This window comes from Lemur catta, chromosome 6, assembly GCF_020740605.2.
Source record: "Lemur catta isolate mLemCat1 chromosome 6, mLemCat1.pri, whole genome shotgun sequence".
Lineage (NCBI taxonomy): Eukaryota > Metazoa > Chordata > Mammalia > Primates > Lemuridae > Lemur > Lemur catta.
Window position 1 is genome coordinate 57,012,840 of NC_059133.1, and position 25,435 is coordinate 57,038,274.

The following is a 25,435-nucleotide window of genomic DNA, read 5'->3' on the forward strand; positions in this document are numbered from 1 at the left end:
AATAGAAATCCTTCCTTGTCAGTAATCACTTTAAATGTAAAATGAGTTAAACTTTCCAATCAAAAGACAGAAAGGATTTTTTTAAAAAATGTCCAACTTTATGCTTTATACAAGAGACTCATTTCAACCCAAAGACATAAATAGGCTGAAAGTGAAAAGACGGGAAAGGATATTCCATGCAAATAGTAACTAGAAGAAATCAGAAGTATCTGTACTAATATCAGACAAAATAGACTTTAAATCAAAAAACTTTACAAGCAACAAAGAAAGAACTTATATGCAGTCAGGCACCACATAATGACATTTTGGTCAATAATGGACTACATATACAGCAGTGGTTCTATAAGGTTATAACTGAGCTGGAAAATTTCTTTTGCCTAGTGATGTCTTGATGGTCCTGACTCTGTGTAGGCCTAGGCTAATGTGTATGTTTGTGTTTTAGTTTTTAACAAAAGCGTTTAAAAAGTTTAAAAAAATTAAAAATAGAAAACTTATAGAATAAGGATATAAAGGAAAAAATATTTTTGTACAGCTGTACAATGTGTTTGTGTTTTAAGCTGTTATTATAAGAGTCAAAAAGTTAAAAAAAATTTAAGTTAATAAAATAAAACGGTGACAATAAGCTCAGGATAATTTATTATTAAAGAAAGAGAATGGTGTTAAAATTCAGTGTAGTCTAAATTAGCAACATTTATAAAGTCTAAAGTAGTGTACAGCAATGCCTAGGCCTTTACATTCACTCTTCACTCAACTGAGTCACCCAGAGCTTTTATACCATACTTTTAGTGTACCTTTTCTGTTTAGCTATGTTTGCATACACATGCTTACCTTTGTGTTACAGTTGCCTACAGTATTTAGTATAGTGACATGCTGTACAGGTATGTAGAATAACAACAATAGGCTATACCCCCCCCCCTTTTTTTTTTTTTGAGACAGAGTTTCGCTTTGTTGCCTGGGTAGACTGAGTGCTGTGGCATCAGCCTAGCTCACAGCAACCTCAAACTCCTGGGCTCAAGCAATTCTCCTGCCTTAGCCTCCCCAGTAGCTGGGATTATAGGCACACCCCACCACATCTGGCTAATTTTTCTATTTTTAATAGAGACAGGCTCTGGCTCTTGCTCAGGCTGGTCTCAAACTCCTGATGTCAAGCGATCCCCCACCACCACCCCGCCCCGGCCTCCCAGAGTGCTAGAATTTACAGGTGTGAGCCACTGCACCTGGCCTAAAATATATTTTAAATACTCATATTATGTCAGTTTTATATGTAGCCAATATCTTCTACCAGTTTGTGGCTTATCATTTCACTTTCTTTATAAGATTGTTTATTAGATTTTATTAAAATTAGCTTTGCCATTAATAATACACTAATGCAAAAGTAAAATTTAGTTTTCTCTTTTGAACAAGATTTGCATATGCTATTAATAGAAATAACAAAAGATTTTTGTTCACTTTTCAAATAAACTGCAAAAGAAAAAAGGGAGGGAGGAGAGAGAGACAGATTGAGTTTGCCTCTTTATTAGCTTGTCTTTCAGTTTGTCTATATTAGTTCTTATGATTGGGAAACCGAATCTCCTATCTTTTAAAGAGTAAGGTTTTTGCTTTTTAAAATCTTTGAATTATCAATTTGGCTAAATGAATGACCATAATTTTATAGTAACCTGTGATCCTGTTTTATGACAAGTATTTTATGACAGCAAGTGTTTTAAGCTTTTGTTATTTGACAAACTTTCCAAAATCAAAATTCTAAATCTCATCTTTTTGACCTCAAACTAGCTTTTTAAATATTAGGGCCACTGAAAGTCTAAGAAAAACATATTGGGCTTATGTGGTATGTTAAAAGCATACTGGAAGCATTATCAAATATGAAATATTTAACTTCTTTGGGCTATATTTATATAAACATGTTATTAATATATGTTCCTATATAGTATGAGATTCCTAAAATTCTGATATGTCTTAGTGTATGTTATCAGTAAATAATTATGGTTATTATGTTAAATTGTATGCTACAAAAATAACCAACTTTCTTTGTCAATTGTCTCTTTACCCATGGCTATTCTAAGACTTTTGTCATCCATATACAATTATTATTTTACTTTGATTCTTTTCACAAAGTGGTTTTTTAACTGGCTACAGTCCAAAGTTTGATTCTTCAAGGAAAGTCATGGAAAGGACTGACGGGTTCTCTTGAATACAGGTTTCTGATAACTTTGGAGATTATATACCATTGGACTAAAACAAAACAAACTTCCAGGACTTTAATTAAAAAGCTAGAGCCAGGTGTGGTGGCTCACGCCTATAATCCTAACAGTCTGGGAGGCTGAGGCAGGAGGATTGCTTGAGGTCAGGAATTGGAGACCAGCCTGAGCAAGAGTGAGACCCCATCTCTATTTACAAAAAAAATTAAAAATTAAAATATATTATAAATTTTTAAAAAAGCTGATACATCCATGAGTATTGCTAATTTAACCTCAAACAGAACAGAAATTAATTACATGGGACTAATTTTGTATGACTTTTTTTTAAAACATTGCTAATTCTTTTTGTGTTTTGTTTCCTTGAAATCAAGAAAACTTTTTTCCTTCTTTTGAGCTATTTATAGCTTACAACGAAGTGTATATTTGTAAGCAAAATTGGAAGCATTTATTTTTCTCTCTCCTTGATTTCTCCAGAATTTGAAAACTATTTGTGAGTAATTTGTGGCAATATAGTTAGTTGCCTAAGTTCAGTAAGAATCTGTTTTCTTCTATAACAGGACACAGTGAAAGACACTGCTTATTTTACCAAGGCTTTGACTGGAATAGCTTATTTTCAGAGATACCCAGACTGTGTTAAGGAATTAAGGTTGACTTTATAAGGCCTATAAAAGGCCCTTTGGAAAAATTGGCCAGGTACCCCATCAGTAACATTTATTGATCTGTGGTAGTAAAGAATGTCACTTTCTGACAGGTCCTGGAACCCCAAGTTACTTTGGGACCTCGAGAAAAGAGGAATTTACCCAATTCATATAGGTATCTAAAGGCACAGATAAATCCTTGGCTTCAGTTGAGAGGCTTTCAAATGTAACCTGAGATTCCTATGGAAAAGTTCCAACAAAGCCAGTTTTAAAAAGAAAAGCCTATATGGCCAATAATTATTCTTACTGTACTTTATTGCAAATAATCAAGCCAAATATAATGAGACTAAACTTCATATTTGCAAGTAAATTGGTCCTACTATGATTTGTCTTTAATAAAAATGGGAAACTGGACAGAGAAAAAAATGGTTCAGAAAAAAGAAACTATAGTCCACTAGTTGCTACATTTTAGCCTTGTCCACTGTTTGAGTTTTTGTTATTTGCCTACAATTTGGATGGAATCCTGAATTCTTTCCTGGCTACAAGTCTCCAGATAACGTTTTCAAATTTTTCTGACCTGGACTCCATGAAATTGCCACTATCTAGACCCTGCTAACATACTTTGGGATACACAAACTCCAGGCAAAAAAAAAAAAAAAATCTGTCAGATTGTCACTGCCTACTTCTACTTTAATTGAAGATGCTTTGAGTTTAACACCTAGAAGCTTCAGCTGGATGCTCTCTAAACTAAGGAAACTATTTTATGAATTGTTCCAAATATTAACTCTTGTTTTTCTTCTTGAAAAACTCATCTGCAATGCCAGCAGCTCCTGGAATGAGACACAGCTGTTTAACTATACTGATCTATTCACAGGACTAAGAGACTGACCAAAAAGATAGGGGATGATATATTTAAATTTGCTCCAGTTTGTTTTTTTCCCATTCCTTAGTCCATAGATAACAGCTTGGCTTTTTTTTTTTTTTTTTTGAGACAGAGTCTCACTCTGTTGCCCAGGCTAGAGTGCCATGGTGTCAGCCCAGCTCACAGCAACCTCAAACTCCTGGGCTCAAGCAATCCTTCTGCCTCAGCCTCCCAAGTAGCTGGGGCTACAGGCATGCGCCACCATGCCTGGGCTAATTTTTTCTATATATATTTTTAGCTGTCCAGGTCATTTCTTTCTATTTTTTAGTAGAGACAGGGTCTCGCTCTTGCTCAGCCTGGTCTCAAACTCCTGACCTCTAGTGATCCTCCCGCCTCGGCCTCCCAAAGTGCTAGGATTACAGGCGTGAGCTACTGCACCCGGCCCAGCTTGGCTTTTAATATGTAAAACCTTTTAATTTCAAAGTGAGCACTGAAAGAAATTAGAAATATTTTATCCCAAAATATATTTCTTTGACATATTTTGGGATGGCTGCCACAGAAGTAACACTGCAAAGCTGTCTTGTGTGTGTGTGGTTGGGGACAAATTTACATCTGTAGAGAATCTCCACTAATGCAGTCAGGTCTTTCCATACCTGAGCTAGAAAAGATTAACTGAGAGTCTCTACTCCCTCCTGCATAGCCTTAAGAGAGGGCTGCCTGGAAGATACCAGGACACCTGGTAGCAAAGCTTGTTGTGAATACTAGTCCCTAACTACAGAGTAGTACCAACAGAGACATGTAAAAATCTGTCTGCAACTCTAGGACTGATCACAGAAGAAACTGCAAAGAGCCGTAGGGCTCAACAAAGATTTTTCAGCTCTATAGCTTAGGTTGTCCCATATAATCAGGTAGTGCTAGATTTCCTGTTGGCTAAACAAGGGGGAGTCTGTGCAGTGTTAAGCACTACGTGCTATATCTATATAAATACCTCAGGAAAATGGAAACCCAAGTAGAAAAAGTTTCCCAAATTTTGTGGCTACAGCAGTGCTCTACTAGTGACCCCATTCCTGATTATTCACTTGAATTCCGCAGGACTTTAGATCAGTTCTGCAGAAACTCCTGAAGCTAGGATTCTCACTCCTTATCCTAAGGCTCATTATCTATTTAGCACACTTAAGTACTGTGCTAAGACTATAAATGAAAGTACTAATGTTGTCATGCAAACCTTAGGTTTGCAACCATGTACCCATGAATACTTGAAGACAACTGCAAAACAGTTTCGTTCCTCTTATCTTGGGCTCAACCCCAACCATGCGTCTTGTCAGCAGGAAGAAGTCAGATCAGTAGTCTACTCTTTTCCATCTCATTAGCCCACGCCTCAGGAATGAGGTAGGATGAAGCCCAGGCGGGGAATGAAACTGCCCTTTGTAAAATTAAGGGCCACAAGATAGGAACTGTGGTAGGGGAAATAGATATATAACCAGCCATTATTCCCGAGCTTGGTTTCCTACAATTGCTTACTACTCAGGAATCAGATAGCTGATGGTCATAAAGATTCTTAGCTTTCTTCACTGCTCCCATAGATAGCATCACCCTTGTGAAACCTAAGGCTCGTTTTTGAAATATCTTCCAGGCCCTGCACTCTGATGGAACAACTGACCCACCCAGACCAGTGGGCTATACCAAGGAACTGACTCAACTGGTCTTGAGACCCCTACCCAGGAACTTAGCACAAAAAGACAATTTTTACACCCCTATGATTCCACCTGAACCCAGCCAATCAGCAGACCCAATTGTCTTGCCCTTTGCCTGCCAAACTATTTTTAAAAACCATTTCTCCCAAATTCTCAGGGAAATGGATTTGAGAACTTCCTCCTGTCTACTAACATGGCATTAAACTCTCTCTGCAGTAACCCCTGCTGTCTCAGTGTATTGGCTTCTTATTGAGCAGTGGGACAGTGAACCTGGTGAAGTTGTAACAGTGTGCCTGTCTTTCAGTACAGGGAGGAAGGGGGACTCGAGAGATTGTCCTGCTTTGAAGCCAGGCATGGTAAGGGGGACAGGATGAGCAAGACAGAAGAATCCCAAAAAGATAGGTAGTAAGTGATGCTTGCCAGCAAAGAAGGAAGCATAACTGCAAGGGGAAAAAAAAGCACTAGATGGTAGACATTTTGAATCTGAAAAGAAGCTTTGAGGCTCAGCACTATAAAGGGCTAGGTGGATTCCCTTAGTCACAAGAAGACAAAACCAAAAATCTCTATTGGTGTTTTTTCAGTTATGTCATGCTGTGATGGTAGACATCAGATCTTTGAATACTGAAATGGGAGTTCTACTTTTTATATCAAAATTGTGAGATTCCCTTGAAGATATAACCCAGGAATATTGTTGCAAATTGGCATTTTTCACCTAAATGGGAAGAGTCAGTGATTCTAGAAATTTAATGGAAGAGCCTAGTATTAATGATGCCACAGGTGATGTTTTCAATTAGCAGCATTTTAATGAGATTTGTAGGGTGGTTAAGAGCTAATCCTGTAATATATGGAAAAAAACTCAGAAAGCAGGCCTATATCTGGCAAGTCTCCTGAGATTTGGCTTTGCTGATTCAGATTTCTTTGACTAAATTTTTTTTTTTTTTTTTTGAAACAGAGTCTCTCTCTGTTGCCCTGGCTAGAGTGAGTGCCGTGGCATCAGCCTAGCTCACAGCACCTCAAACTCCTGGGCTTAAGCAATCCTTCTGCCTCAGCCTCCCGAGTAGCTGGGACTACAGGCATGCGCTACCATGCCCGGCTAATTTTTTCTATATATATTTTTAGTTGTCCAGATAATTTCTTTCTATTTTTAGTAGAGACGGGGGTCTCGCTCTTGCTCAGGCTGGTCTCGAACTCCTGACCTCAAGCGATCCTCCCACCTTGGCCTCCCAGAGTGCTAGGATTACAGGCGTGAGCCACTGTGCCCAGCCTGACTAAACTTTTAATATCCTACAAGCACTCTGGAAGTAAATTTGTTTCTGACTTTCATCAGATACTTTTCAGTTTCCAAAATAAGTGAGGCTAGCAATAGATTTGAAATTAGAAGTTTTAAGTGACTTTCTAAGCTAAAGGAAAATAAAAGCACATTGCTTATAGATATAAGTGTTAATTGACAAGTAATTTAGCAGAGTAGAAATGTAGGACTCAAAGACTTAGGGAGAAAAAAGAGAAATCAGCTTAATTTTGGGGTAAACTTTGAGATGTACATAATAAATGTATATCTGGTATGTCATAACTGATCTAAACTGATCTCATAACTGTGCTGCAGAAATAGAATGATTTATACTGAAGAAGCACTTCTTAAAGTGCTTAAAGAACATTAAGCCCAGTTTTGAGATTTGGGAAAAAGTTCCAGAAACAGTATTCCCAAAGAAGGACTGTCAGATGACCAGTGTCTCCATCAGGGACTACAAAAAATCCAGATAATGATGTAGTTTTATCTACTGCTTACTTGTGTTGTGGTGTCATACACAACTGTCCATGTTCCTGGGTTGAAATTGGAGGGGAATAGTTAAGCTATTCAGGACAGTTGTATAAAACACCTTCTAGAAACATAGCAGGCTCTTTTGAGTTGCATCATTTTTACTATGTATTTTTAAATAAGTCACTTATGTTTCCTTCAGTATTAGTAATACTGTAAAGACAATGAACTAGAGAGGAAGAAAACAATAGGTGTTTGCAGAATAATTTAGTATGATTTATTGCTATGACAATGATGTTATGCTCTGTAAAGGGACCTTACCTTTAATTTGTTTATTGCTATATCCCTACCATCTAAAATAAGGCCTAGAACATAGTAGGAGCTCAAAGACTATTTAGTGAATTAAATGAAAAGATTTTGAAGGGATTTACTGATCAATGTCACACTGAGTGTTTTTACCCCAGTAGTGGTGATGGATATGCATAGAATTCAACAAAATCCCTCACCCTTTGTGATAATGTTTCAAGATGGCTTGTTGAGGATCTCTGTAAAATCAGGTCTTGGTATAAAAAGGTGGTTATCCTAGATGACTTAGAGATCAAACCCATTACCTTGGCCTATTAATACACAGCACTAAGTAATTAAGCTCACCAGCCTCTCCCCTCCCCCAATTTGGTTTTAATTGACATGGGATATGGCCTGGAAAGGCTTTTTAAAAACTCTCCAGGTGATTCCAATGCACAGCTAAGATTGAGAGCCACTGGTATTTAAATGCCTATCATACACACCTGACTTTGAATTCAGTAATGAATATTCAACTACAGTGGAAGATGACTGGAAAACTTTTATTTCCAAATACTTTGAGACTTAAAAAGCAAGATCTAGGCTGTAGTTTTTAAGACAATCTTCAGTACAAATATGTTGTATAATAGATTGAACAGCAGTCTTTCTTGCTTTGCAGTGGTGAATTATGTGATATATATAAGAGGGCCAAAAGGGACCCAATAAGTTGGAAGAGTCACTTTTCCAGAGTACTATGTGTGTGAGTGTCTGTATTTGTTTAATTATCTATTTATGTAGATAATATCCCTGTTCTTAAGTAGCTGAATGATCTGAAAGACTTTCTTTTATTATGTTAGTTTTTTGAATACTGTTAAAGGGACTATAAATAAACTTGCTTTATGTTAGTACAAAGTTTTAAAGGATGTGACAGACCAGAGCAGTGGTTTTCAAACTGCAGTTTATAGTCAGCATTTAAAAAATGAAGTCAAGTAGAAGATACCAAAATTAGTAAGTATTGTTTTGTGAAACTTGTTTCAGTTCTATAGATGCAAACACATGTATGTATGTACTGGGTATTAATGCAAAACAGCTTACTTAAATGTGAATGGTATTCAAAGAGGTTTGAAAGTCACAAGATTAAAGCATGTGAGAAGACAGAGGAAAAGAGGTGTTTGTCTTATTCACTTAATGGAGCCAGACGGTTAAGCACATTTATTTTCTCCCCTTTTCTCTCTTTTATGCATTTTTTGTTTGTTTGTTTTTTACCCAGTTGCTTATTTTGGGGATCTGGTCATATTATTTAAATTCTTTTTTTTTTTTTTTTTTGAGACAGAGTCTTACTCTGTTGCCTGGGCTAGAGTGCCGTGGCGTCAGCGTAGCTCACAGCAACCTCAAACTCCTGGGCTCAAGCGATTCTACTGCCTCAGCCTCCCAAGTAGCTGGGACTACAGGCATGCATCACCATGCCCAGCTAATTTTTTTTTTTTATATATATATTTTTAGTTGTCCAGCTAATTTCTTTGTGTTTTTTTTTGTAGAGACAGGGGTCTTGTTCTTGCTCAGGCTGGTCTCGAACTCCTGAGCTCAAATGATCTACCTGCCTCAGCCTCTCAGAATGCGAAAAGATGATATAAGTAAAGCTCAGTTGTCATACTGTATTCTTTAATGGTTTTGTGCTTTGTTGTTTTTTTTTTCTTTAAATGTCACACAATGACTTTTGGAATTCACCTTTTTGTTTTTTCTGTGTGTGTGTGTTTAAGTAGAGTTGTTCTAAGTAAGATTGACTTAACCTTCCTTTGCATATTCACCACTACTATTAAGTTTTTTAGACCGAACTTCTAATACTTGAACAGGCTCAAAACATTTAGTCCCTTTATTATTTGGAAGGCATTTTAAAGAGGTCAGTTCATCCCACCCTGAGTCAACTCATCTTTATAAAGAAATAATTGAATCTTTTTACAGAGTAGACCTAACAAGACTTCTTTGCTTTCAACAGATATCCTCTTACCCTTTAGTTACTCTTCATAGAGCATGACTTTAGGTTACTTCACTTATTCTTGTCTCTCTCCTTAGATTTTTAAAGTCCTCTCAAATTTCCACAGTCAGAACTAAGTACAGTATTCAAGTGTAATCTGCTTTGTATAGAGAAGAATGACATTTCCTTCATTTAGACTTTGTTTTTAATGAAAACTGATAGTGATTTTGGCAGCCATATCACACTGTCTCACTGAAATAGATTTTTTTTGAAAGCCTTGGTCATTTCTCACTGTACTGAGCCATTTTATTGTTAATTTTTAGTTCCAAGCATGTGACTTTTTATTTATCCTTATTAAATCTTATCTTTAGGTTTAACCTCCTGTTCCAGCCACGCGGAATTACTTTAAAAAAAGTTGATTCTATTATACAGGGTATTTTGCTTTCCCAACCCAGGTTCCTGTCATTTGCACATTTCATCATCCTCCTTTTCCATGCTCTCATCCAAGTTATTTATAAAAAATGTTTCAGAGGGCATTTAGGGCCCTCTGGCATACCAGTAAACCTTCTTTTGGATTTATCTACACTCTTTAGGTAGAGTTGTATAGTTATCTGTGAAGCCACTTAACTTACAAAGTTCATATTTTTCACCTTGCAAAAGGATGTCAAGAGACTTTATTTTATGCATTGATAAAATCCAAGTACTGTATGCGTATAGCATTTGCTGGCCAAACCATATTAAAATAAAGGAAAATGGAGTTTGTTTATGGCTTCTAGTGATCTCTGATGCTAGTTTATATTCATGAACTATGCTTTTAATAACCTGTTCTACAGTGTTGCTTGGACTTCATGTCACATCACTCTGGTATAAGATATGAAGAATATACTCTCCCCTCATTTGGAAAATTCCTACTATAGACCTAAAAAGCTAACATGATATTTGGCATTATTGGAATCATGAAGTTTGTCTGAGTTTACAAAGTATCACTTAGATCTCATCTGCAGATGTTTAAAATGTTAATATTATTCATTTTTATTTATTTATTTTAGAGACAGAGACATGATCACAGCTCACTGCAACCTCGAAGTCCTGGGCTCAAGTGATGCTCCCACCTCAGCTTCCCAAGTAGCTGGGCCTACTGGCACATGCCACCATGCCCACCTAATTTTTAAATTTTTTGTAGAGACAGGGTCTCACTTTGCTGTCCAGGCTGGTCTTGAACTCCAGGCTTCAAGTGATCGTCTTGCCTTGGCTTCCCAGAGTGCTGGAATTACAGGCATGAGCCACTGCACCTGGCGTTATCTACAGATTCTTTAATTCTCCTGGTATATAGTTCATCTAGGAGATTTTCATTCATTTAGGCATTTAGACTCCTTATTTATCTTGGTCATTAATCTACTTTTCCTAATATTTGTTCTCTCAAGATGATTTTTCTTTACAGAAAACATAGAAGAAAAACAGGAATTGAGATGTTCTGTCTCTGTTTTGTGTTAAGTAATATGCCATTTACATCAAAGAGTGGGCCTGTGCCTTCCTTACCATTTTTGTAAGTCTCAGCACATTCTGGGCTTCAGCTCAAGCTTCCTTCTTGGTGACACATGAGTGCCATTTTTTTAAAATAGTTTCCTCCTTTTTATATATATTGTGCATGTCCGTCTGATTCTGAGTTGATGAGTGAACTTTCTAGCTAGTCCCTTTAGATATCACCCCTCTCTCTCAGATAACGTGAGATTGCCAGAATTTCATTTTTGAGAACCTCAATAGTATCCTATTCCCTTTTAGCACCTCAGACCGTGGGCTTGGGTCCCATCTCCCTTACTGTTTGAATCCTGTTCTCTAAGAGTCTAGGAGCCACATCTAGCTGTGCTCCATGCTCTTCTTCCTGCCTGTTTGGCTTGGTTGCTTTCTTTTAAGGCTCCTACCACTTCTCCTTTTCTGATCAATTTCTTCTTGTTCAGATTATACTCCAAACTATAATTCTACTCATTTCTTCTACCTTCTGGATGATAGAATAATTAGCAAGACAAATTTTAAAAATCATATATGCTGCTTTGTAGTTGTATGAGATTTTTTAGTAGTAGAAATCTGCAATCACATATGACAGAAGATAAGGTAATTTTTGCCTTTACTTGGCAGTCAGGACATCTTACTGACTTCATGTTAAGACTTGCAGGGCCATCTCTCCTTGCCAGGTCTCCTCCCTGATCTGACCTTACATCATCCTTCCCACAAATCCTAGAAAATCAGTCTACTTTCTTCTCAGCCTTAAACCTTCTTTTTTCTTTTCTTTTCTTTCTTTCTTTTTTTTTTTTTTTTTGAGACAGAGTCTCACTGTGTCGCCCTGGGTAGAGTGCAGTGGTATCATCATAGCTCATGGCTCACTGCAACTTCCAAATCCTGGGCTCAAGCAATCCTCTTGCCTCAGCCTCCCAAGTAGCTGAGACCACAGGCCTGTGCCACTGTGCCTGGCCTTAAAGTTTTTACAGCCAATTATTTACTGGTTATTTTTTCTTTTGAAGCTGATCTCAGAGTAGGGCATAGTCTCTTCAATTCTTGCTCTTTCAAGCTGTAGCTAACATAAGGATATGAGCATGCTTTGTTTCAAATGTTTTATTTTCATCATTTAGTGGAGACTAAATGAGGGTTACAAATAGGGAAGTTGAAATTCACTACATCTTATTGTCCAAGTAAGACGGCCATCTACTACAGGTCTTACTCAAGGCAAAATGCACCAAACCTCACCCTCTCCCTTTTGTATGCTCTTTCTAGAAGATAGCATCTCAAACAGCTGGTAGGCCTGAAGGGAGAAGTTAAGCCATAGTTATGAATTAGTAGAGACCATTCAGGGGCTGCCTTATCTCAAGAGGGTAATTTATACTTCTGGGGACATGAAGCAGCTCTTCCTGGAAACGTAGTTACATACAGGAAAGATTGTTCCCGATATTGCTTCTGTTTCTCCCTTACTTCCACTCAGATGCTTTCTGCTATTCCTCTACTCTCATTGTGGATTTTCACTTAGGGCTGCACATTTTTAACATATACTCAACTTATCCTTTTAACAGGTATGATTTCTATACCTTTATATTTGATCAGAGATATGGTAAGATGTCAAGAGTTCCACAATGATCACAATGTATATAGCACTGAATATTCTGGGGAATGCAAACAAACTGTCAAAGAACAAAATTACAAGAAATGGAGTTTAAAGATCCTAGTTGGCTTAATTTGTGATTCTAGGATCTGGCAACACTTCATTCCATAAAATAGAATAAATATTCTAAAGAGCTGAGCAGAAGAGTTTGGCTTTATAGACAGAGCTGCATAAAGTAGAAACAAAGAACAAAGAGTGTATTAGTTACTTTTCAAAGTTACTTTTTCTTGTAAAGTGGGGACAGGGAGACAGAATAATAAAAAAATAACAGGGTTAACATCAGGTTACTTCAGGTTACTTTTTGTGGTAAGGAATAAAGTACAGGAAACTTTGTTATAGTGCTGATAGAAAATTTAAACTGGCTTGTTTGGAAAATTGTCTATTACCTCTCTCCTGATTTCTTGGAAAGTCAGATAACGTGGTTTGGTGATGTGGAATTTTAACATGGGTGACTCCATTTTGATTTTTAGTCTGGTTTGTTGGAGCCTAGCACAGGAGCTTAGTCCAAAACAATGAACTTACACGATTTTTATTTAACAAAAGTATAAATCATATCAATACATATTTACTAAGCACATAAAAGAGAAGTCTTCCCTTCAAATAGCTTATGTTTCATTGAAATGAATTAAATACATGAAGCAATCAGAGAACATAGTCAAATGCTAAATTATACATTGGCAGCAACTATAATACTTAAGACTCTACCCAGAATGGGTTTGGGTTTTCCTAATCTATACTCAACTCATCTCTGAGAAAAGAGCAGACCTTTGTATTTTCAAAATTGTTTCTTGCTGAATGTGTTTGGTTTTGGTTGGTTATAAGCAGGGGCCTAGAATGGTATTTACCAGTAATCTTACCCTTTATGTCTATGAATGTGGGACTTACTAGTACTCTTTTGCTCCTGCAGCAGGGTAAAAGAAATGCAATGTAGCAAGAACATGAATAATTCAAATATATTTAGGATTTATATATCTTAAAATCTCTGATGAGGAAATACAATCTTGTGTATTTGGTTTGGCTGTACTGTTTCAAATTAATTTTAGGGATAACTTTTAGAATCAGTTTTAGAACTCCAGCCCCAAATGACAGTCCTTTGCTTAGTCGTGGGGGGTTAGGTGTAATGCCACATGATTCTGAGAAGACTAGGAACTGTTACTACTTATTAACCTTGCTTGGCAATGATATTTGAGAAGGAAAAAAAAAAAACACCCTCCATTCATAAATGTTGACCTGTTGCTATGTTGCAAAATCCTATTTGCCTTGTTTCCTGGCAATCTTCACTAATCTTTCAAGGAATCATCAGATGTGATGTATTTGAGAATGCTGTGGCAGTAAAGTCTCCCAAAGGCTAACAGTATGTTTCTTTAAGTTTTGTGATGTTTTGCATCATTTTCTGTACTATTTGTTGTGGGAGCAGTGTTAGCTTCTGATTTTAAGAAATGGAAGAACTGGGACTAAGTAGTTTTTTTGAAAACTCCGTACAGTTTTAAGTAGTATTGAGGGAACAATAGTATGTTTCACTTGACAAACTAATATGGACAGGAAGACAGATTACCTACCATTTCCACTCTTCACCTATATGAGCAAAGCACACACATCTCTAACTCTAAGGAAGAGGAAAGTACCCTCTGTGTTCTGGCCTTTGAAATATTTTTTTTTTTAGCAACTAGAAACCTGTTTCATAAAAACTCTTTAGGCTAATGGATTCAACTAATAACATATATCCTTGCTATTTAGACATTAGCAAAAAAAAATATTACATCTCCATATATCAGGTCAATAATCAAAATATTTGCTGTTTGTTTTGTTTTCCAAGAAGAATTTATAATGCTGTCTGTAAGATTCACATGAGTGTGGTCCAGTGTAAAGTGTAGTCAACTTTTGTTTTTTGTTTTTTTTTTAGAGACAGGGTCTCCTTATATTCCCCAGGTTAGGTGTTTTTTTTTGTTTGTTTGTTGTTTATTTAATCTGGCAACAAATTGTGAATGATCTAAGGTTGGTTTTAGACTCCCGGCCTCGAAGGATCCTCCCACCTTGGCCTCCCAGAACACTGGGATTACAGGTGTGAGCACCTATGCCCGGCCACTATTTTTTTGTTTGTTTTTGAGACAGCATCTCACTCTGCTGCCCAGGCTGGAAGTACAGTGGCACAATCATAGCTCACTGCAGCCTCCAACTCCTGGGCTCAGGTGATCCTCCTGCCTCAGCCTCCTAAGTAGCTAGGATTATAGCCATGTGCTACAACACTCAGCTCATTTTTAAAAAATTTTTTGTAGAGATGGAGTCTCGCTATGTTGCCCAGGTATGAGCCACCACACCTGGCTGACTTTTATCAATTCTATTCTTGTCTGAATGTAATGACCCTATAATCTAATGTATTGGAGAAAATGTGTGTATGCTGCTGAGGGATATAGGTGCATATAAAGGATTGCTTTTTTATCTGTCAATAGTAAAAAATTGATTTTGGTCTCTTTATTTTATAAGTATAATTTAAATTATAGGTAAAAGTTTAAGCGTATTCCATTTTAAATGTGGGGAATGTTGACAAAAATCACTAGATCCCTAATGTTTAACCTTTTGGAAGAATCATAATTGTTTATTTTATTTCATGTGCCCTGTTCCCTTTCTTTTGTACCCAGAAGTACTCTGTGGCCTATACATATTTTTTCCTTTTTTTAAAAAAAGTTTTTATTATAGAAAATTTGAAGTAAATGGTATAGTATGATGAACCCCCTTCTACCCATCACACTGTTTGAAAAATCATCAATATGCTACTACTTTTTTAGGATTTATACCTCCATCTATTATTCCCCATCCTCTACTCAATAGTTTTGTTTTTTTTTGTAAAATTCATATACATTGAGATGCACAAACTTAAGCTGTATAGTTACAACCATTGTTAACACTCACCTATCATAGTATAGAACAGTTTTATTTCCCCAGAAATTTCCCTTCCCGGCCAGGCAACCACTATTCTCTTTAGCTTTGCCTCTTTTAGACTCTCATATAAATGGAATTATACATTATGCATTCTTTGTGTCTAGCTTCCGCCCCCCAGCATTATATCTGTGAGATTCATCCATGTTGTTGTATTCCTTTGTTTTGCTGAGTAGTAGTCCATTGTATGAATATACCACAGTTTGTTCATCCATTTTCTTATCCACGAATATTTGGGTTCTCTCCAGTTTTTGCTTTTATGCTATGAACATTCATATACAAGTCTCTGGGTAGATTTATGTTTTCATTTCTCTTGGATAAATACCTGTAAGTGGAATTTCTGAGTCAAAGGACAGATGCATGTTTAATTTTCTAAGAAACTGCCAAACCTTTTTTCAAAAATGGTTATAGTATTTTACAGGCCTGCTGGTAAAGTCTGAGTGTGGTTGCTGCACATCCTTGCCAACTTTGGGGTTGTCAGTTCTTTTTAATTTTAGCTGTTCTAGTGAGTACCTATACATACTCTGTAAAGGAAATTAAAATAAATTTTATTTTGATAATTTTATGGCAAGTCTTGAGATAATTGGAAATACTCTGTAATTTGGTACATGTCTTTAAGATCCTTTAAAGATTTGAGTACTGATCAGGATAGTATCTCTAAGGCCCAGGATATCCTCACCCACTAATCTATAGCCAGAGTTTATGAGGAAAAATTAGTACTAATCCTTTATATCCATTTTAGCACCTTATGGTCTCCAAAATATTCCCCCATGCATTTGTTCTTGACAGCAGATGTGTTTCCCATTTTATAATGAAGGAATGAAAACTCAAGGGAGCTTGCATAAGATTTCCTAAGGTTTCAGGGACTGAAATTTACAACTTCTGACCTAGTTTGTCCTGTATTCTTCCATTAGCGCTTCAGAGTGACTTATGTAGAATTCATTGGGTGTGTGTTTGGCTTGCAAGTTTAGATAAGTTGATAAATATAAGAAGTTTTTTCTTGGAGGAAGTAGCTGTAGGAACATCTCAATGTTAGTTGTATTCCACAGAATGTAAAACAATCTTGAAACATATACTGGTCATTGATTTGTTCTTTTCATATGACTTCTAAAGGAATTCTAGAAGTTGTTTTAGTCCTTATAGTAGATCAGCTGATGTGGTTATAAAGATACTGTAGTTGGTACCTTAAATATATTACTGTGTGTCCTAGAATTAATTTTGGAACTCTGTTTATAATTTTCAGAGTTCTTTTAGGAACCCCTGTCTATTATTCTTGGAAACATTCTCTTTGTACACTTAAATGGCTTTAGCAGTAAATATCTGTCGTCACCCTCACTGTTGTGGTCAGGGGGATATCATAGCAGGCAATCTGAACTGAATGGTTGGGATGAAACTCCACTAAAGTGAGTAATATTTATGGTTTTCCAAAGCAAATTTTAGTTAAATTTTTCAACAATAAATCTGCTTTTGCACCATTGTCAGATATTAATGTAAGTAATTTGTGTATTTTATTTTAGTGATGTCCTCGCGTTGCCCATTTTTAAGCAAGAAGAGTCAAGTTTGCCTCCTGATAATGAGAATAAAATCCTACCTTTCCAATATGTGCTTTGTGCTGCCACCTCTCCAGCAGTGAAACTCCATGATGAAACCCTAACATATCTCAATCAAGGTTAGATGCTTCCTCATTCATTAGTATTATTATAGACCTGCTGGATTCATATTTATACTTACATGTAAAAAGTTAGATCTTTCTAGTGTGACCTGTCAAACTAAAAGTCTTACTTCAGAGATTTGAGTTCTGGTATCATATATATATTGCTGGCTTCTTTTGTTTACCTGCCCATTTTTAGTTCCCAATTCCTTCTTTCTAATCCATGTTCCCTGGATATCCCCATTGGTTACTATCTGAGAACTATTACCCTACCTAGCTCTATTATTTACCAGTTGTGTGGCCTTTGACAAGTTGCTTATTAAGTTTCATTTTTCTTATCTGTAAAAATGGGATTGATAATACCTTAGAAAATTGTATCTTAAGTTAAATGAGATAATATATGAAAGTACTTAGCACAGTGCCTAGTTCTAGTAAAGGCTTATAGTTGTTACTAATACTAATAATGTTATTATACTCTTGTGTATTTAACCAACTGAATTTTACTCTTTCTGAATCTAGCAAAGTTAATTTGTGATAAATACAATATGCAATTACTTTTTCTTCTAGGACAGTCTTATGAAATTCGAATGCTAGACAATAGGAAACTTGGAGAACTTCCAGAAATTAATGGGAAATTGGTGAAGGTAAAAGAAAATGAGTAAATCATTCTTCTGCACAATATTTTTTTACTGATTTTTTTTTTTAACTAATATTCTTTTGCTTCCACAAAGGGCTAATGCTTGATGGTATCTTTTATGTGCCACAATTTGTTGACAGAGTGGTAAATAGATGTGTTATTTCTCTGGAGTCAGAGTAAGCCCCCCTATTCGTGTGAATTTTTGAGAACTGCAGAAACAAAAGGCTTACCACTCCCTGTCCAGGGTAATCCGTTGGCTCAGTGCAGTTCTTTTGGATGGAGTAAAGTAACCTCCTTGAGATTGTCAGAGATGCTTCAGTGTCTCTTTGGTTGCTTGGTCTTGTAGCAAGGAGAACAGAAGCTACTGTTGATGAAAAGCAGTTCTCTTAGTCTAGATTGACAGTAAGGATTTTTTTTTTTTTTTTTTGAGACAGAGTCTCGCTGTGTTGCCTGGGCTAGAGTGAGTGCCGTGGCGTCAGCCTAGCTCACAGCAACCTTAAACTCCTGGGCTCAAGCGATCCTCCTGCCTCAGCCTCCCAAGTAGGTGGGACTACAGGCATGTGCCACCATGCCCAGCTAATTTTTTCTATATATATATTTTAGTTGGCCAGATAATTTCTTTCTATTTTTAGTAGAAACGGGGTCTCGCTCTTGCTGAGGCTGGTCTCGAACTCCTGACCTCGAGCAATCCACCCGCCTCGGCCTCCCAGAGTGCTAGGATTACAGGCGTGAGCCACTGTGCCCGGCCGACAGTAAGGATTTTGAGGATTAACAGCATGATTGGGACAGAGCACTTTTGTCAACAGCTATAAAAGGTGGTGGAGGGATTAACAGGCAACTCTACAAAGTAAGAGTAACAAAAAGAAAGTTGATGGAAATGGACTCTACCTTCAGTGTATACAAGTTGTATGGTGAGTTAGCAATCAGGGGACTTGGTGAGTTTTTCATATACATCTGAAGAACTGAGCCTGATATTACATGGTATAACAGTAGAGGCATGTAAAAATCCTTCAGATAGGAGTCCTTTCTGTCTAGTTACCATTAGGACTGATGTTTAAGCCAAATTTTAAATATGGTACCAGTTAACGATAAAGATTATATCTGAGAAATTATAAAATTTATCCTGAAATAGTGCTTATTATGGTATGGATTTTAGGGTGAAACGGGTCTAAAGAAAAACAATTTTAGATTGTGTCTAGAAACTAACTGGCAGTGATTCCTGCTAGTTTTCCTTTGTCGGCACTGATTTTCAAGAAACCTATTATCATCTGATTTTGTTGTATCCTTTAGAGTATATTTCGTGTAGTGTTCCATGACAGAAGGCTACAGTACACTGAACATCAGCAGCTGGAGGGCTGGAGGTGGAACCGACCTGGAGATAGAATTCTTGACATAGGTGAGTCAAGAGAATCTATGGCCTAGATTCTTTAATGGCTTTAACCGTGGACTAAGAGTTGGTTTTCTTTACTTGACATTTAACTTGATTCAAATGTTTCAGAGGCTCGAGTAATATGAACCTTGGACTGAGCATAAAAGATTAGTTGTATAATGATATCAAAATTGAAATTGGAAGTGTAAACACTTAAGTTCCATAGCAGTTGCTTCCATTACTTAAGGGTGATTTTGTTTTGTTTTGTTTTTTAAGTTGTAAATATACATAATATAAAAGGTATCATTTTAACCATTTTTAAGTATACAGTTCAGTAGCATTAAGTACTTTCACACTGTTGTGTAACCATCACCACCATTCATCTCCAGAACTTTTTCCATCTTGTAAAACTGAAACTCTGTACCCATTAAATAATAACTCCCCATTACCCCTTCTTCCTAGCCCCTGATAACCACTATTTTCTTTTCTGTCTCTATGAATTGGACTAGTCTAGGTACCTCACATAAATGAAATCAGACAGTATGTGGCCTTTTGTGACTGGCTTTTTTCACTTAGCATAATGTTTTCAAGGTTCATCCACATCGTAGCATACATCAGAATTTCCTTCCTGTTTAGGGCTGAATAATATTCTGTTGTATATATATGTACCACATTTTGCTTTTTTTATTTTTATTTTTATTTTTTTTGAGACAGAGTCTCGCTCTGTTGCCTGGGCTAGAATGCCGTGGTGTCAGCCTAGCTCACAGCAACCTCAAACTCCTGGGCTTAAGCAATCCTTCTGCCTCAGCCTCCCGAGTAGCTGGGACTACAGGTATATGCCACCATGCCCGGCTAATTTTTTTTCTTTTTTTTTTTTTGAGACAGAGTCTCGCTCTGTTGCCCGGCTAGAGTGAGTGCCGTGGCATCAGCCTAGCTCACAACAACCTCAAACTCCTGGGCTCAAGAGATCCTCCTGCCTCAGCCTCCCGAGTAGCTGGGACTACAGGCATGCGCCACCATGCCCGGCTAATTTTTTCTATATATATTTTTAGTTGGCCAGATAATTTCTTTCTATTTTTAGTAGAGACGGGGTCTCGCTCTTGCTCGGGCTGGTCTCCAACTCCTGACCTCGAGCGATCCACCCGCCTCGGCCTCCCAGAGTGCTAGGATTACAGGCGTGAGCCACCGCGCCCGGCCTATTTTTTTTTTTCTATATATATTTTTAGCTATCCAAATCATTTCTTTCTATTTTTAGTAGAGACGGGGTCTCGCTCTTGCTCAGGCTGGTCTCGAACTCCTGACCTCAAGTGATCCTCCCGCCTCAGCCTCCCAGAGTGCTAGGATTACAGGCGTGAGCCACCGTGCCGGGCCTATATATACCATATTTTGTTTATCCATTCATCTCTTGATAGATACTTGGGTTGATTTCATCTTTTGACTATTGTGAATAATGCTGCTATGTATGAGCAGGGATGTACAAATATTTGTTTGAGTCTCTGCTTTCAGTTCTTTTGAATATATACCCCAAAATGGAATTGATGGATCAAATGATAATTCTATTCTTAATTTTTTTGAGGAAACACTATATTGTTTTCCACAGTGACTACACATTTTACATTTCTACCAGCAGTGTTCCAAGGTTCCAGGTTCTCTATATCCTTACCAACATTTGTTGCTTTCTGGTTTTTTTTGATAACAGCCATCCTAATGGGTGTGAAGTGGTATCTCATTGTGCTTTTGATTTTTATTTCCCTGATGATTAGTGATGTTGAGCATCTTTTCATATGGTTATTGGCTATTTGTATATTTTCTTTGAAGAAATGTCTATTTGAATCTTTTGCCCATTTTTAAATTGGGTTGTTTGGTTTTTAGTTGTTAAGTTGTAGGAATTCTTTATATATTCTGGAATATTAACCCCACATTAGATATATCTATGCAAATATTTTCTTCTGTTCTGTGGGTTGCCTTTTCATTATGTTGATAATGTCCTGTGGTGCACAAAAGTTTTAAATTTTGAGGTAGTCCAATTTACCTATTTTTTAATTGCCTGTATTTTTTGGCCATATCCAAGAAATCATTACCAAATCCAATGTCATGAAGCTTTTTCCATATGTTTTCTTCTAACAGTTTTATAGTTTTAGGTCTTACATTCAGGTCATGGATTCATTTTGAGTTCATTTTTGTATATGGTGCAAAGTAAGGATCCAACTTCAATCATTTGCATGTGAATATCCAGTTTTCCCAGCACCATTTGTTGAAAAGATTGTACTTTCCTCTATTGAATGGTCTTGGCACCCTTGTCAAAATTCATGTGACCATATATTTGAAGACTTATTTCTGGGCTCTCTATTCTATTCCATTTGTTTATGTGGCTATCCTTATGCTTGTTTTGATAAGTGTAGCTTTGTAGTAAGTTTTAAAATCAGGAAGCATGAGGTCTCCAATTTTGTTTTTGTTTTTTTTTTTTTTTTCAAGATTGTTTTGGCTATTAGAGAGCTGATACTTTGAGTAGTATGTAAAAGGGGCCAGGTTTTTTTTCCCAATATGGTGAAAGTTCCTGTATCTTATTAGTGCTTGAGAACAAGATTAGTGGTATGTTCTACCTAAAGTGGGAGTTCTGGAATTGGAATCTATGTCTCTTGGTTTGCAGTTTAGCTTTTTCCTACTGCTTTGCTACACAGAGTAGCATTTGTCTTTCCTAAATAATAGTGTATAAGGGAAGGATCTTCACACAGTCACTTTTCCTGAACATACTTTTAATCCTGGCATCTGTACCTTTGATCCCCAATTGGTTGATATCTTCTATTGGTAAACGTAGTTATTAAACAAATTTAAGTACTACTATTACAATTTTACCTTAAAAACAGTGGTTCTCATGCAGTTTTCCTGATATCTGTATAGTAAATTGACCTTAGGATGAATTTAGCACAACTAATACTGCGTAGTGGGACCCACTTGATGCTTTCTTGCTTGAATCATTGATACCAAAATAGTAATATAGTTATATAGCACAGTTATAATAATAAATAATATCACCTTGCTTTGTCTCCCCAATTTGAGTATTAATAGAAGTCAGGGAATAGTATTTGAGTATCTACTGTGTGGAATGAAAAGCAAATTTCTACTAAAACCCATTAATTTTTGCTTCCCTCTTAAGTAAAGATTTATCACTCTGTTATAGGATTATTTGATGTAGGATTATTGATGTAAATCAGCATTAATCATTGTGTTAAATTTTTCCCACTTCTACCCACGATATAATGCTTTCTACCTATACAGACACTCTGCTTCACCCTTCTATAGCAGTCCTCTTTTATTTTTATTTTTATTTTTTTGAGACAGGGTCTCACTTTGTTGCCTGGGCTGGAGTGCAGTGTCATCATCACTCACTGCAACCTCCAACTCCTGGGCTTAAGCGATCCTCCTGCCTTAGCCTCCTGAGTAGCTGGGATTACAGGCACAGGCTACCATGCCTGGCTAATTTTTCTAGTTTTTGTAGACACTGAGTCTTGCTATTGCCCATGGTGGTCTTGAACTCTTGGCCTCAAGCAGTCCTCCTGTCTCAGCCTCCCAAAGTGCTCAGATTACAGGCATGAGCCACCACACCGAGCCTATAGGAATCCTCTTAATGTGCTTCTAGTGGTAATACTAATCTTAAGACTGTAGGTGAAATAGATTATAAATTACAATTTTCATGATAGTAGAGCTAGTGTGTAGACTTAATCCATCTTAAGTAGAATTTTGGCAAATTAAAAGGAAACTTCTTTTAAATTGCCTTATTTATAAAACTTTAAAGAGGAAAAAAGGTATTCAGAATGAAAGTTTTTAAGTCAATTTCAACTGTAATCAAACCTTTTTCATTGGTAAAAAAGAAATCTAGGGTGTGATTCACAAAAATCTTTGTAACTAGGGACAAGTAATATAAGAATTAGTGCTTTCTTATCTAAAACTGAGTAGCTGTCAGAATTGTTCAATGATTACCATTTTGTTTCTCAGATATCCCAATGTCTGTGGGTATAATTGATCCTAGGGCTAATCCAACCCAACTAAATACAGTGGAGTTCCTGTGGGACCCTGCAAAGAGAACATCTGTGTTTATTCAGGTAAGGTATTGCAGATGGGGTTCCAGTTATGAAGAAGCATGTCTTACTACCAGTTTGTTTCTTAAAGGATAAAACATATTAAATTTGAAATCCCAGCCTGACTGTCCAGCCCAGATCCCTCAATACATGCCTTAGAGCTACAGTCCCCAACCTCTAGAACCCAGACTCAGCCGGTCAGTGGCCTGTTGGGCGCCAGGACCTGGGGTGGGAGGTGGGCGGTGGGCGGGTGAGTGAGTGAGGCTTCATCTGTGTTTGCAGCTGCTCCCCATGGCTTGAATCACCACGTGGGTCCACCTCCTGTCAGATTAGTGTGGCACTGGGTTTTCATAGCAGCGCAAACCCTACCGTGGAGTGCACATGGCAGGGGATCTAGGTTTGTGCACTCCTTGTTGAGAGTCTGGTGCCTGGTGATATTGAGTAGACCTGGGTCAGTGGTGCTGATGCTGGGGAGTGGCTGGCTGCAAGTACTGATTGTCATTGGTATAGAGGTTTGACTATACAATGAATATGGTGTGCCTGGGTCATCCTGGCACCATAAGCCCTCAACGCCCCAACCCCCCTACTTGGAAGGATTGCCTTCCACGAAGCCAGTCCCTGGTGCCAAAAAGGTTGGGGACTGCTGCCTTAGAGCATTGAGGAATTTCTGTATTGCTCTTCTAATTACCTCAATTTATTTTATATCTCCCCCAAATGCTTGCTAATGGCTGCATAATATACCATTCTTTGGGTGTACCATAACTTACCTAACAATTATTTGCATTTAGATTGTCCTGATTTTTTACTATTATTTATAATGTTATTTTGATCATCTTTATACCTTTTCTTTTTTGGAGATAGGGTCTCACTCTTCTGCCCTGGGTAGAGTGCAGTAGTGTCATCATAGCTCACTGCAACCTCCAATTCCTGGGGCTCAAGCATTCCTCCTGCCTCAGCCTCCCAAGTAGCTGGGACTACAGGTGCCCACCACCATGCACCCGGCTAACTTTTCTGCATTTTATAGAGATGAGATCTCACTCTTGCTCAGGCTGTTCTCAAACTCCTGAGCTCAAGCAATCCTCCTGCCTCGGCCTCCTAAAGTGCTAGGATTATAGGCGTGAGCCACCAAGCCCTGCCTTTACTTAAAATTTGATTTGCATATCTGATTATATTCTTTCAGTAGATTCTTTGAAAGTCTCTGTTTGTATTAATGATAGCTAATAGGTTATTGAGTAGTTAACATGAGATAGTCACTGTGTTAAGTAAACACTGTGTATACATGATTTTAAGACTTTGTACAATAATCTTTGGAATAGGAATAGTCTTTGAGGCTTAGAGAGGTTAAGTAACTTACCCAAGCTAGTAAATGGTTAGTCAGACAAGGTTCCACTATTAAGATTCACCAGTCTGGCGTTATGCAGTAGCCAAGAAACCATTTTCTTCCCTATTGCTGTGAGCTTTCATATTTACTATTTTCCCTGTGTGGATGGTGCCTCCTCTTTCCGAAATATTCCTTAAAGTCGAGCAAACTTTTACTAACAAAAATCATTTCTGTTTTATGTTAACTCTGTATTCTCTGAAGCAGTTAATGAATTTAATTCCTCACAGGTAGCTTTTGATAGCATTTTGTTAGATCTATACACTTACTTTATATTTGTAAATCATTTAAGTTTTTCTCATTTCATCCATTAGACTATAAATTCTTCAACATCAAAAAGAGGGAAAGTGGTTTTGTAGGTGTTCATAATGCCTGTTAAATGTTTTGCTGTTAGTAGTTCCTCAAAAAAATACTGCTGACTGGTTTGGCATGTGTCTTTGTGAAGATCCTTCCCGACAGCAGGGCTGAAGCCTTAATGTTGTATTCTTTTCAGGTGCACTGTATTAGCACAGAGTTCACCATGAGGAAACATGGTGGAGAAAAGGGGGTGCCATTTCGAGTACAGATTGATACCTTCAAGGAGAACGAGAACGGGGAATATACTGAGCACTTGCACTCGGCCAGCTGCCAGATCAAAGTTTTCAAGGTATTCTTGGCAATGTGCTGGCTCTTGGATTCTTTTTCTTTCTCTTCTTTTTTGAATTTTTTTTTTATGAAGGGTGGGGAGTGAGTGAGGAGGGGGTTGAATTTCCTTTTTTTTTTTGGAGACAGAGTCTCACTCTGTTGCCCTGGGTGGAGTGCAGTGGTGTCATCGTAGCTCACTGCAAC

The 25,435-nt window shown here is 37.3% G+C and overlaps 1 protein-coding gene across 4 annotated transcripts in view; it reads left to right on the forward strand.

Moving 5' to 3' along the window:
- TFCP2 (transcription factor CP2) overlaps nucleotides 1-25,435 on the forward strand; it is a 52,304-nt gene that overhangs the window by 14,532 nt on the left and 12,337 nt on the right. For 3 of the 4 annotated variants that reach the window (XM_045554901.1, XM_045554902.1, XM_045554904.1), the window contains exons 2-6: nucleotides 17,011-17,162; nucleotides 17,712-17,788; nucleotides 19,072-19,177; nucleotides 23,147-23,253; nucleotides 25,101-25,253. In XM_045554901.1, coding sequence (XP_045410857.1) covers nucleotides 17,011-17,162; nucleotides 17,712-17,788; nucleotides 19,072-19,177; nucleotides 23,147-23,253; nucleotides 25,101-25,253 — 595 coding nt within the window. Of the gene's footprint in view, nucleotides 1-16,837; nucleotides 16,897-17,010; nucleotides 17,163-17,711; nucleotides 17,789-19,071; nucleotides 19,178-23,146; nucleotides 23,254-25,100; nucleotides 25,254-25,435 lie in introns of those variants that run through there. The other variant, XM_045554905.1, reaches the window with a different exon arrangement.